We start from the raw sequence: 14,999 nt of genomic DNA, 5'->3' as shown, positions 1-14,999 counted from the left end.
GATAAATGAATTGTTTGTATCTGAAGTGCATTCAGTAACACTGTATGCCAGATGCTTGTCAAAATTACAAGTTCCAAAAAAACCCAATAAACAAAATATATGATTTACCACTCTGTATTCATCATCATTAAGAGTACACCCTGTCCCGCATGTCTCACTTTGAACAGGAAAAACATAACAGGCATGTTATGCAGCACAGAAATATTCATAATGGACTACTCCTTTTGAAAAGGGAAAGGGATGAACATCACTCAGAGCAATGAAAAAGAAATCACACTTCAAAGTAGGAAGCCGGAGTATCAATTCAGCACAGGCTGAGCCATGCGTATAGAACAGAAAAAAGTTAATCTGGACTCCAGATAAGACAGCAGTTTCCAACAGTAGTTTAGAACCAGCACCAAGTCATTTCTCCAGTGTTCAAAGTCTAAACGGAATCACCATTATTTGGATCACAGTAGCAGATTAGTGCCAATAAATCACCTCTGGCTGCCATGGATCACTTAATTGTGAGGTGCTATTCCATTTAAACACAGAACACATTATGCACACACATAGCCAGACAACTACAAGCTGTTAGTCAGACAAGGTTGAAGAGTATCAGACAACACAATGAGCAGGAGAAAAAAAAGTCACTGAAGCTTTTCTTGCATCAAACTTCTGAAGAACTGCAAAATGCTTTTTTTCCTTGAAGCTCAAAAGGAGGCCCACAGAGCACAACAAGATGACGGGTCCAACACTGATGCGAAACGTGAAAACAGAACTTAGGAAACAGGACAATTTGATAAACAAGATTCATTAACAGAAATAGCCAATGATGCTCTGTATGCTGCTTATGCCGAGTGTACTCAAAACTGGTCAGCTCAGAAGCAGAAGCCATATGGTTACGGTCAGTAATTTGGCCTGAAACCTGTATTAAGTCTAATTAAAAGGGACAGAATACAATAGTTTAGACGTATCACCACAATACTGGAAACATAACGCTTTCCTTAAGGGAAAAGAAAAACCTGCACTTGCCTGCAAGGAATGCCCTGGCACAAACACTTCCCAGCACAAATCGCTCACACAAATTTCCTGCTCCCTTGGTTGCGAAAGGCAGAGAGAAGCAGGCAAACACAGACACATGTGACCCCCTCCCCTCCCCCCATTAATCTTAATCTACCCGAAGTTATCAATCTACTAACACGAAAGCCTTAAAAATTGTAACTGCAATGAAATTCCAGAGGTCATACGGCTGGGGTGTGCACACACCCACAGCAGCATTTCCATTTGGATCAATATAAAACACTGTCCAAATAAATCTCCCAGATGTCCTCAGTTACAACACTGGGGTTTGCATCACTGAGTCTGAGGACACTGACCTGATCACTTCTCAATGTGACCAAACTTCAGATGCACCTCCAGAGAGCACCTACGTCATGCCAGCTGTTACTGGGCATTGCCCTCATTAGGTCAACACAAAGCTAATTTAAAGTAAAATTTTGAAATGCATGTAACAAGGACACTGGGCCCTCAACACCACCGATCTCCCCCTCAAGACGTGCGCACGTCGCATCGTGCAATTATCGAATGTCACAGACAGAGCTGAGCGAACCAACCATGCTCATACAGTATACAGGAGCTGTGAAGACAATTTTGCATATTCATCTGCATATAAATTAAGCTCCCACTGGCAAATGAAACTGGTATATTTTAATCTCTTTGAGCGTTTTTCCCATTTTAGAACTTCCTACGGACTGAGACCTTGTGCAACGTAGCATTTATCCTACACAGCTATCCTGTATTGCCAAATTAGTAAAACATTAAGTTAATTACTGGAACTACAAAACTGATGTGTGTGAGCTTTTTTGCAGGGAATGTGAGGATGCAAGGGAGAATCTAGTTTCAAAAATACCTTAATGCATCTTTGCTTCTTGCCTTAGAGCTAATACCAGTAGGAACTGGAAGTATAAAATGCCAATTTCCACCGTGACATTAAACATTTTCCATTCAACTTGATTTTTCTACTTCCCCCAAAGCCCAAGTACGCACAGGGGGAGAAGGATTTCCATGCTTATTTTTCATTTGTTCCTCTTGCCTCTATGAGGACTTAGCCTGTTCACTTTGCATCCCTATCCTTCTCAGACAAAGCTGCTACCATCCCTGTTAACACCACCTAGCAAACAGGCATGTCCAAGAATATTGCTACCACAGTTCTACCCAACAGCTGCGTATGCAGGACACATGAGGAAGCAGTTTCGCCAGGTGCAAGGATCTCAGCTTGGCATCTACCAGAACACCCTCTTCACCACCCTCTTCACCACAGTTTAATATGAAGGAGTGAGAAGAAAATAATTTTGATCAGCATCAAATGATTATCTTGAAGTGAGGACACCAACTCCTGGTATTTGCTTTGACTCCAAAATGGCAAAACCCCAACTCAATTCAGTAAAATTACAGCAGGTACCTCATTCTTCCATTTAGGTGACTAATCTAAAAACCTGCCAGTCCTGACTAGTATCCTGCTTACTAGTTTACACAGTAAGGATTGGTTTTAGTCTATTTACATGAATAATAGTAAAAAAAAGCCCCTAAATGGTAAGCACTTGGAAGCCAGTATTAAATAAATATGCTTATAGAAGAATTCAGTTTTGCAAATGTTAAGTGAAATAATAGTATCAATATGAGACTTTGGTTTTAAACAAATCAGATGTTTAACAGATTTATTCTCACCTTCTATAGTATTTTATCTTTTTAAAAAATTTATTTTTATTCCAGCAACATAAAAATTGCTTACACTACACAAGCTGTTTATAACTGGCTGGCAGTTAGAACAGCTCACCTCTTGTTTATCATTCCAACGAAACGTATTTGGACAAAAAAAATCCCCACAAAAACCACTTCAGTTTGGGACTGGGCAGCCAATCTGCCAGAAGCAGCAACCAGCAAATGAAAGGAATGCACTGCAGAAGCAGCAACAGGCAGTCACAGGTTGTCAGCTCTGCCCAGCACTGTTTGCCAGCCTGCTGACAGACCGACTGGGCTTAGCGCTGAACTGAGATGTCTCAGAATATTTCAATTGCCCAAATTCAGCTTGACTCCTCAATGGAGTCAAAACAGCTTACGCCAACTAATAATCTTTCCTCTCAAAAACAAGCAATTTTGAATTCCTAGATTAGGATGCAAAGACCAGCTCGATGTGCATAGTTATCAGCAGTATAATATCACTGAAAAAAATGCTTTATTACAACTGTTCATCCTTAGAGTAAGGACACTCTTTAGCTAATGGTTACGTGAGATGAAGACAAGCAGCTCTTTCTAAAATGAGCCCTGGCCAGTCTACTCTGATCCTACCATTATATGTATAGAAAGGGCTATATACTTGACTGATAAAGCAAAATTTCTGAATTATGATTTCACTGCTGTTTTTTCAGGACTATTTATTTTAAAAAAGCTACAGAAAAGTAATTAAGCAAAATCACATAGGTTTGTGCACTTAAGATAGACTAAAGTTCACATACTCTAAAACTTAAAAATGAAAGAACAATCTTTAAAAACCCTATTTGGGGAAATGCTGATTCATTTGCAGGCCAGCAAAAAAAATAACGTTACTTGCAGGATGCCTTTGATAAACATCTACTGTAAAGTATAACACAAGCTAAGTGGAAAAATACAGACCACAGTGCAGCCTAGTTTCTGTCCCCTCCCACGCACACGTCATTGTCACATTAGCCCTAAGATCACTCAGCCAGCCCAGGGCCGTGCACGGGTTCGTACTTCTCCAATTTCATAACACTTTCAAAGACCAGGTATAAGCATCTCATTTTGAACTTCTGGTTTATTTAGGCCCAGCATTTGTTTCAAACTGGTATTTATAGCTCCTTCTAGTCAGCATGAAACACTTTCTCCATGAGTGGAGAAAGCTCCCATCAACCTGTAAAAGATCTCTTATACCCTTAAAACACGTATTACAATGAATCCTATTGGAAACAAAGGTTCACACATAAGTTTTATTTTCAGGTATTGAGAGCTTCTGACAGTGCCTAACCTTATAACAGGAGTATTTTATTTTCCATGAGGAAATTGACCTCCTCATGGAAAAAAAACTGCCTATAGGAAAAGAAAGATGCATTTACATAATGAACTAAGGACTAGTTGCAGATCAGACTAAAGTCACATAGAAAAAAAGAAAATTTCTTCCTGGTTCAGCACTTGGTAACTGGAAATAAGTGCTCTTTACACAGTATTGATTTAACATGTCCTTCCAACTTACCTGTCCACACTCGGAAATCTTGCATGCATTTCTGTACTTTGTGGGGTACAGAAGTCATTCTTAAAACTTAACTAAAACATGAAAAACAATAAATAGTTACACAGTTATGACTGGCTCAAGTTTTTCTCTTGGATACAAAGTTCAGCAGAAGTCTGTTGGTTAAGCCATGTCTGAATTCAGCAATGCTTTCATTCATGTATTCGACACTACTGTCATGACTAACTACTAATGTCACTTGATCAAAGTGCTGCAAGTAATCCTGCTAACGCCACTGTGCTTAGTGAGCATTTCTCAGTTGCAATGTTGACTTAACCAGGTTAAGATGACTTAATCTTTCTTCTTGGGTTCCCTCAACTGAGTAGATAGAATAGTTTAGAGTCTCCCAGTGAACTGGACTAAGATTTATGTTAAATGTTTCTTTTTTTAGTGAGTTATTTTTATAGTAATACACAACATTGGGAAACTGAAGGCACGAGGAAACAGGACTGAGCTGGTTGAGCAAAGGGAGAATAAAAGCAGTATAACCATGTCCTCCTGCCAGTATTTTTTGCCTGCTTCAGGTAAAACCAGTCCTTATACTAGATGAGGCTTTGTTGGGTTTGGGACTGGGTATTTTTGGTTGCTGGTTTTTGATGTGCAGTGCAAGAGGACCTCAGCTTTTCCTAGCAACTGCAGTCTACACTTGTGGAGGAACTTTCAAGCAATGCCATTGTTAAAAGTACTGTTACCAAAATGTTCCCAGGCATAGCAAGCAGTGAAAGCCAAAAGCAGCTGCTAGCGAGCACTAGGCCATGCCATACAGCAAGGCAAGGGAGCCTCATGGCAAGCAGACACCTGCCAATTAAAAGCTAAACTGCACTAGCAGCTGTCAATTTGATCTAGCACATCCCAATCAAATCTGTCACTCTCTCACACCCACTGAGCCTCAAAGGACTGTTGTGATTTAAACCCAGCTGCCAACTAAGCCCCACCCAGCTCCTTGCTTACTGAACCCCAGTGGGACCGGGGAGAGAATCCAAAGGGTCGAAGTGAGAAAACACAAGGGTTGAGATAAAGACAGACAGTTTAACAGGGAGGGCAAAAACCATGAATGCAAGCAAAACAGAACAAGGAATTCATTCACCGCTTCTTATGGACATGCAGCTGTTCAGCCATTCCCAGGAAAGCAGGGCTCCATTGTGTATAACAGCTACTTGGGAAGACAAAGGCCATCACTCCGAAGGTGTGTGCCCCGTTCCTTCTTCTCCAGCTTTTTATATTGCTGAGCACAATGTCATACGGTATGGAATATTCCTTAGGTCATTGGGATCAGCTGTCCCTTCCCAAGCCTCCTTGCGCACCCCCCAGTCTCCTGGCAGGCAGGGTGGGATGAGGAGCAGAAAAGGCCTTGGCTCTGTGTAAGTGCTGCTCAGCAATAACAAAAACATCCTTGTACTACCAATACTGTTCTCAGCACAAACCCAAAACAGCCCTGTAAGAGCTCCTCTGAAGAAAATTAACTCTATTGCAGCCAAAACCAGCACACACCGGAAACTCTGTGGTCCAGTATTTGAATGGGCCAAAGGAAAGACCAAGATAATCAGTTTAGTGGCAAAGAGGTTTTACCATACCTTTTCCTGTATGTACAAGCCAATATGTGCACAAGGAGAGGAAAAGAAAAAGCCCACTGATGTATTCCCATTCACTGGGTACATGTGGGAATGTGTACACAGTCGCAAACCAGGCAGGTTTTCTAGGGCTAAGATTTCAACAAGTGAATTTAAAGACATTTCTCTGGGCATAGCAATACAAGAGAGTAAGAAAAAAATTTGAGCTAGCTTAAAGTAATTTATAAACAGTAAATTTTCATTGCAAAAGTTAGTATTTAATTGAAATATGCCCATTTTAACTGGAGTCATAAGTCATTAAGCAATGAATTAGCCTTCAGGTTAGTTTTTAGTTTGATCAGTAGTCCATGAATCACCAACGTAGACTGACCATGAAGTGAGCACTTTCTTCCTCATCTTACCAATCACAAAAAGCACATTTCACACTCTCAAGAAAATTTCAGTGTTTTATAGGTGCTAAAATTGCATTCTATAGTAGCATGGAAGCTTCATGAAATACACTCAGTGCAAAAGATATCAACATCTAAGAAATTAATTCCAAAAGGACTTGTTTCTAAAATTCACCTACTCTAAAGGAGAGGAAAAAAAAATACTGATAAAGCAGCCATCTAACTGAAATTTCATGCTACTTTGAGAAAACATAAGACTGAGTCTGCTTCCAGTCACGCCAACTTGAGAGAGTCAGTGCTTTTTTTCCTGCTGTACCTCCTCTGTCTCCTTCATGCAGCTCCCTAAGTCTTCCCATGTGCCTCAGCAGTCCTGAAGAGCAGTAACAGAAAGATTATAGTTTCTCCGTCCCAGGCCCCTCAAGCTGAAAGGCTCCATACCTTTTAACTATGATTTGCAACTCCATCTAAATTCTTACCTTGAGATATTCAAAGGTAATCATTATTCACCATGTCTAGGCTGACTTCCTACGGCCACAGGCAGAACTAGGATCAGCACAGAGCTGCAGATCACTCATTATACATTTTAAGAGCAGAGGGGCCATCCCAGAAAATGTGCTGTTCAGAGGATGGTGGTCCCTAGTAACATGCTGGACAACACAAACACTGAACTGACACAAAACACTACACAGAATCATTAATTTTTAGGGCTGATAAATCAAAAGGTTAAGTTTGGGGATAGACTAGCTCTCCTTATCTTACACTTTTAAGTTGGCATTTTTCAGGTTCCCATTAGAGACGGATATTTTGCATAAGACCACAGAAAACCATTCCACAGTACTCCGAGAAAAACTGTTTCTCTTCAGTTGCTGACTAGCTAAACTCTGTTGGGAAAGCAGCAGAAGCAAGAAATCTCAGGAAATAATTTTTATGCTCTCTACTTTCAAGTCTTTACTCTCAGTAGATTTGGACCGTAGCAACAAAAAATTTCTTGTCTACTCTGTTGGGTTTGCCTGCTAATGGAAAATTTGTTTCATCTGTAGAAGGGGAACTAAGCTCAAAGGGGCCAGCAGGTGGGTGTATCCAGAGTTCCCGAACTTACATGCTAGAGCATGAGTTACCCAGCCAGTTGAATTAAAATCGTAAACAGCTGCAAACAAACTTCTGCAGATGTTACTCATGTATACTTCACACCCATGATTTGCAACTCAAGTAATGCCAATATTTATGCACTGTAAGTACTTAATTATGTTGCTATGGAATGTAACACTCCTCCTATAACTCAGGCTCAGGATAAAGAGGTTTCATTCACTTAAAAGCATGGCTCTGGTTGAGACTTTACTCACCGATCTTAATGTCCGCAGCTACTGCAACCAGGCAGTGATTTCAGTCCTTATGGTAAATAAAAGCAGTGTTTATAAACACTGTTATTCACTAAGTCAATGATGTTGGTAACATTTTACTGTACATACACTCAAAGTTTCAAGAATTGAACTTCAGCATTAGGAGACAATGGTCAAGTTTTCAAAACCACAAACGTGGGTGAGAGATCTGCTGAATACAAACTGGAAAAAATACTTGCGCTTTCTGGATGTGCTGAAATTTAATGATAGCACCTGTTGCTTCCTGAGTAACAGAGATGTTTACTTGACAGCTCAGTCTGATGCAGTGTCACAGCTCTGAATACCACCACCTAACAGAAAATGTTTAATACTGCATCTGCTAGTTCCTACAAGAAAAAATAAATGGTGCTGAGACAGTAAAGAAGTTCCAGAGATTTTTTTAAGATTGCTTAGTTATTATGATCAGGTTAATACTTCTAGTTCTTTTTGGTTTTTTTTTTTTATTCCCAGAATGAAAATTCCCTTAAGATACAACTAAGATTAAGAGTCTATACCCATACTTTAGGAAGATAATTATAGCATCTCTAATTACCATCAGAACAAGCTTTACAAGCTTCCTTAGTAACTCCATGTAACAGCCGTATGATTAGAGAACATTAAAGTTTAAAATCTGAATCTCAATTACAGCAACATCTACTTCTAGTTCCATTATATCACTACAGGGTCAAAAAACCCGCTTCGTTCTCAACTTTCCCACTTGAATTAAGTTTTTTCCCAACTGAGAATTTTCTAGAGTTGAAACCACTCTCTCTTATATGATATTGCTCTAAGGCTCCCCCCCCCCGTAATTTCACTATATATATAGTCAAAATTAATTAAATTTTCATATAAATTTTCACATAAAATCTCAGGGATTTAAAGAATAAAAATTAAACATGAAACACATGAAATGCTATTACAGAATATCTGAAGCATATAAATATTTAAATTATTTTTTAAATTCTGTATTTACCAGAACACCCACAGCTGTTTTATGCTGTTAAAAAATACAGCTGAAAACGTTACAGTTAAATTTACACTTCCTGTACTTCTGTTTCTCAGTGTACTGTAACTTGTTCACTGATAAGAAGCTGAATTTTTAAAAATTATTATTTAATCAGCAAAAGCTGAGGAACTTTCATCTTCAAGAAATACTATTTCAGTTTTGAAAACGCCCTCCTCACTTATCTAACTCCAAACTCTGGAGGCAAGAGCTTCCCATTCTGTCCAAAGTCAAAGCAACAAGTGACACTTCTTTTTCAAAGGGCATCACAGGACCTACTGGTCATGTATCCTCCCACATGAAAATATTCCCCTGCGTGTTTTGAGAACTAAACCAGATTTGTCATCCTTTCTCCACTCACAGATTCATTTCTTAAAATGAAAACTCATTATATATCAACACAACTGGGAAGATAATAAATCTTCTGATTCTAGAAGACCAAAACAAAAAAGGCACCTTGAAAAATTACTTCAAGTTAAACTATCATATAACACAAGTAATTAGCTATCTTCACGAGGAACTACTAGGATTCCTTAGGAAAAATAATTTTAAAAGCTTCTTAGAACTGTTGGACTGATGAGCACATTCTGAAGACATGTAAAAGACAGTTTCTATAATACCATACAACTGCCAGGTCTTGCAAAACCTATGGAACTCAAAGGGAAAGCAGAAATACAAGTTCACTTCCCTCTTTCTCCTACTAGAGCAGTTGTGCGTTGCAACAATGGTGAGACAGGGACAAGTTATGCAAAAAGCTCATGAAAAGGCCTTAAGCATTGGAATGGCTGTCCTGGACATTCAGGTCATAAAAGCTTCATTTAATGAAGATGACATGGATCCCCCTATTGCAAACTTTCACCTGGTGGCTAAACTCAATTTTTGCTGTATGCACATTTTTAAAAGCCTCAAAATACTGAGTACCCTATAATGACAGGTAAGATAAACCAAATCTAAAACTGACATTTTAAATAAGCTCTTTTCATGCTATGAAAGGGCAAATTCACACTGAATATTACACAGTTTGGGAAGGCTGGGGTGGGATAGGTTACTTTTTTTTTTTTTAATTAAAGGGAAATCTCACCAAATGCTATAAAGGCACTTATCCTCATAAAGACCATACCAGTGCACAATTAATTTGAAGTTTTAAGGAAAGTTCAATTCTACAATATGATAGATATTCCTTGAGAGAACAAAGAAAAGAGACTAAAAGAATCCCCCCCAAAACACCAACAAGTCACAAAGTAAAATACACAGCATTTACTGATGCTTTGTTTTAACAATCATCTCCAGGGAATGCATCTACATTACAAGTCTGGTTCTCCATAATAGTAATGTGAACCTGAAAAGTGAAACTTCCAATAATAAATACAAAAATTTTGCACTTGAATGTTTTACTTTTCCAGAAATAATATTAAAGGCCAATATATAGATCTCAAGTGCAGATATAAACTGGGACAAAAGCCCCATTGCATATAGAAGAAGAAACATCAATACTGAGGAGCGTATTAAAGTAAGAACTTTGCATTGGTCTCAGCATCATTACTCACCCGCTTTGGCCCACTAAAAATCTTCCTGGTGTTTTCCTTAGATTTATCACCTTGTTTATTTGTGGATTTCTTATTGCCTTCAAGCACACCAGATGCATCCTCTGAAAACTCCAGATCTGTTAAAGGTAAATACAGACATGAAACAACCATTTTAAAAGCTGTTGAGCTGCTAGAGCATTTCTTGCATCTGACAATTTCACATGTATAGCTTCTGAAATTACATCATGAACAATCAATCTTCATCAGAAACACCAGCTTTAATGCCAAGCACTGTCCTGGATGCAGCTCAGGCTTACTGACTGGATTGCAGTAATGCATAGAAGCATGACAAGGTACACAGTCACAACTATTACAGCACCTCTTGCCCACTGGGTAAGCTTCAGGCTACTACTTCCCATCCCATACTCCTGTAAATCCCAGGTTACCTTTTACATGAGCTTACTTATGGCTGGCTTGCTGCTACAGCTCTGAGCAGTAGATGAATAAAACAGTAGATTGGGTTCTTCAAAATGGTGAGATTAAGAGATTTAGAAGAACACACTACAATTACAGAACTGAAGAATTGATCTTGCTTCACTTCTTATGAAGGCAGCCTGTTTATATTTGCTTATTCTGCTGTAAACAGGAAAACAATACGGTCATCAGCTCAGGAAAGAGTCAGCTAGAAGAAACTGCTGACATGGCCTTTCAATGGATTCAATATTTGCCTTACCACTGATTCCAGTACCTGGACTGTAAATCTGCAGTACAGTCATCAAATTTTTGTCCTTTTTCTTTTTTTTTAAACTTGTGTTGTTTTGTTTGAAGCATTTTCCCTTGGAGACAAGGGAAAGGGTTTATTCGGCACAAACCAGAAGTTACCACAAATTTCAAGATGGAAATAAAGACAGGCACAGAGAAGCATTGTTTCATTTGATAAACTGTTTAGAAAACCAATCTATTCCTGAGAAGCTGCTACTGTTTGAAAAGCGCACTGCAAAAACACAAGCAGGCAGGATAAATTACTCTAATCCCAAGTGCACTCACATCCAGTACACAGGACCAGCCAAGCTGGGTAAGAAGGCAAGCAAAGGCAAAGCAGGCAACCAAATTTCTAATGGCACTCCCAAGGACACAAAACTTGTCTGAGGAATATAAGTATTCGTAAAATAAAGCTCCAGAGTTTCCCAAATTGCAGTAAATTTCAACGGGCTTGGCAGCACCAGGACTGGCAGGATGCCTGCAGCAAGGCACCTCCTGGAACCAGCCTCTCACATTCCATCCCACTGCTTTGCAGTGTAGCTGTGTCATGTGAGCACAAGAGCCTAAGAACACAGCACCAACAGCCCCTCTGAAAACAAATGACTCTAAAAGATGTTTGATAAAATTAGTGTAACTGAGGAAAAATACTACAGACTAATTTCCATTAAATAAAGCAAACTTACTTCCAAACCTATGTAAAAGACAACTTAGTCCTTGCTGAAGCCAATTTAAGGACTAAAATCAAATTGCTTTGATATACAACCTTATGAAATCCTGAAGTATTCTGGAAGAAGTCAGGCCATGAATGCAATTCTCAGAGAAAGTCAAACCAAGAGAACTGGACTCTCCTATTGTAAATTAAAAGCTAAAAAGTAATTTACTTGACAACAGCCATTACAAATATGCAAGTGACTCTAGAAATACAATATGTTTCACCCACCAGATGAGGACAGTAACTTGTGCCCTGTGCTAAGACTTGGACCTGGCATTGCCTTCAATAATGATTAACAGTGCTCTGGATCAAATAAGCTACAATTTTAACACCATCTTAAGGTTCCTTGTTTGAATTCTACTCCTATGTGATTCTGAACTATCCCATTTAAATTAGGCAATTTTAAATTCAAAGAAACTTCTTGATAAAAACATTTCAACTCCTACTTACAATAGGATAATTCTGCATTTTCTGATGTTGCTAGCACATCAAACACTTGTTAGTTTTGTAAGATTACCTGGAATACTTTTATTTGAGCAATGCTTTTGGAGGCCTTCTAGATACCTGAAAAGCACTCTGCATGCATTATCTTAGCAGACTTTTAATCCAAACTAAATAGGGTCGGGGGAGAAGTCTTCTGGTTAACTGAGAGAGGCAAACATACGAGTAGTTTGGTAAGCAGTGACCCTACTGAAGCTTGATTTCCACTGGCTTTCTCCTGTATAGTTTTTAGGGGTTTTTTTGCCCCCTCGCAGAGAAATTGGTCATATTGACCTTTTTCTCAGTATGGGAGCATGTGAGGCCTTTTCCCCTCTGTCCAACCATTTTCAAGGCATTTATAATCTTTGAGATAATTTGTCTGTCTTGGATAGAATTGGAAAGATGTTCAAAGACCAACTAAGGCAACAACCACAGTAAATTTCCTGGGGAACAACAACGTAGTTTTTTTAAAGTGTCTCAGGGTAATTCTGCAAAAGATTTTGAAATCCAAACAGGACTCTGCCTTTGAGGACGACTTTGATGCAGTTTTAACTGGCTTAAAACACTTACCCAATGAAGGTGAGTCATTTTTTGAGAAGATGCAAAGGAATTAAGCATAAAAAAATACGGAACGTTGGCTCCCCAGAACTGAGTGCTAGATGCTGATATATAAAAGCTACATTACCTAAAAAGACTATAGGAATCTCATCTTGATCACTGAAAGGAAAAATGAATAGATGACACAAAGGTTAAGCTGGATATCAGAACTGATTTACAAAGCAAAAGACTAAGCTGCAATATAGATTTCTCTTGGATACAACTCCCCATTGATTATTACAGTCAAGTCAGTCACTTTCTTCCAGTATTAAAAGCTTCTCCTCACTGGAGTCATCCTGTACTCTGGCAACTGAAATGACAAAAGTAATTTCAAATCTAGGAAAGTCTCACCAGTACTTTTAGCCCCTAGCATTCTAGCAGGATCCAGCTGGGAGGCTCACAAGCCAAAGGGGCTTTTGCTTCACTGGGCTGCTACAGAGTCAATTGAGAGAATTTTAGGTTGCAATGGCAAAATAAAAAGTAAACTTACTAGAACTCAATGCTTCAGCAAAAATCTAAGGCTAATAAAGTTATGAAGTATTTTCATTAAAAAGAAAAATGTGGTAAAAGCATCTAGGAATTTAAAAGGTGGAGCTTTTTTTTCCAGAGTTGGGGGTTTTAATTGCTTGGCTTTTGTTTGGGGTTTCTTTGGTGTTTTTTAACCACTTCAGCAGAAAAGACTATCATAGAAGTGAGCAACAGAAAATGATTTTCAATGGAAGACGGTCTAGCCAAAATCGAATTAATTTGTTCTGCAACTCTTCCTGCACTAAAAATATTGTTCCTGTAGTCTTTGCGCTTTCTTAAATTTCATTTGCAGAAACATTTAAATATGTATTGTTAAACTTACTTTCCCTCTCTGAACTACTAGACTGAAAGGAATAGCCTTTATAATGTTCCTTTACAGAATCTTTGTCAGATGTTTTAAATTAAGATTCTAAAATATGTTTCATAAAAATACACCTAGATGATGGCAAGTAACCCAACCAGTATTATGGCAAAGTAAGGCTGTGACAGAAAGCATCAAAAGCATCAAGTTTCTTGAAAAACTGACTATGCCATGTAACATTCTTTATGCATGGAACACCCAAATCAGTCTTAGGAACTTCCAGGGCTGAAATTCTTCCAGGGCAGTCTGGCATTTCACCTGTCAACCTGGAATAGGAACACTGGACTTTTATCTGGGGATTTATTCATTAGTACAAAAAACACAACAGCACATACAGAACTCAGGTAGCATTAGCACCTCTCAGTACTGTTCATCATTTCAGGACAGAGTTACATTATGCAAGGTGTTCTGAAAGCTTTTTCTCAGGCTTGGAGTCAAAGCTGGCATTTTTCATGGAAGCACAAGTCACATTTTTCCAGTATGTAAAGATACTCAGAGCAATGACACTTTTTACTGCAACTTCAGGCTTAGATCCAGAAGTTTTTAATAAATTCTCAGGCTCAGCATCACTACATTTAAGGACTCTTAACATGGTTGTTCTGAGTGACCATCATGCTCAAAATTTGCAAAGGTCTGAGAGAAGACAGTGTGAACTTTAGCAAGGAGTCCCACAGATTTTAGGGCAGCATCAGACTCCCTGTTTTCATAATCTGTCCTACAGGACATCACCCTTTCAAATTTCAGAAAAAAAAATCCCTGCAAGTCAAATCTCACCTGCTTACAGTAGCACAAAACAAGAATCAAATGAGGAAAGGAGATGCAAAATAAAGGGGAAGCACCTCTCAGCAGAGGCACTGAAAGGTAGGTCTTACCTGAGTGGAGAAGTGCATTAAGAACAAACAAAACATTAATTTACATTTCCCTGTACCATGGAAATCTCTTAGGAAAATATTTCAGGGAAACGACCTGTGATACCTTGGAATATAAAGGCCTACTTGGTGAATGCAGTGCCAAATGCAAAGTGCAGATATTTTGAGACTTCTGAGGACAGCAGCTGAAAGGATTATTTGATGGGTCAGCATCTCAGCTGCATTAACTGCACAAGCAAATTTTTCCCTTGGAATAAATGGCTGAACAAAGACTCATTAGAGACAGGGACTAAGAGTACTTCTTAAGCAGCCCTGTAAGATAAACCCATTTTCCAAAGAGGCTGGAACCCAAGTGACTCATCGTAACTGAGTTTTATGAAAACAAATCATGGTCTTTTTTGTTTGAAAACACAATCTTCTCGTACAGCATCAGTATCCATTTGTTCCTTTCAAATCCACAAAAAAACCCAAGCAGTGACATTTACTTTTGATCAAAAGGCTTACAGAAAATTCTGGTTTTAGAAACAGCTAAAATTA

General features: G+C 38.7%; 1 protein-coding gene across 6 annotated transcripts in view; it reads right to left on the bottom strand.

The window, feature by feature from the left end:
• Window positions 1-14,999, bottom strand: part of WAPL (WAPL cohesin release factor) — a 139,018-nt gene that overhangs the window by 30,993 nt on the left and 93,026 nt on the right. For all 6 annotated transcript variants that reach the window (XM_048311930.1, XM_048311932.1, XM_048311929.1 and 3 more), the window contains one exon: window positions 10,175-10,290. In XM_048311930.1, the coding sequence (XP_048167887.1) occupies window positions 10,175-10,290 (116 nt within the window). The remainder of the gene's footprint in view (window positions 1-10,174; window positions 10,291-14,999) is intronic.

This window comes from Corvus hawaiiensis, chromosome 8 (genome assembly GCF_020740725.1).
Source record: "Corvus hawaiiensis isolate bCorHaw1 chromosome 8, bCorHaw1.pri.cur, whole genome shotgun sequence".
Lineage (NCBI taxonomy): Eukaryota > Metazoa > Chordata > Aves > Passeriformes > Corvidae > Corvus > Corvus hawaiiensis.
Note: the sequence above shows the minus strand (reverse complement) of the source record. Positions and strands in the feature narration are given on the sequence as shown.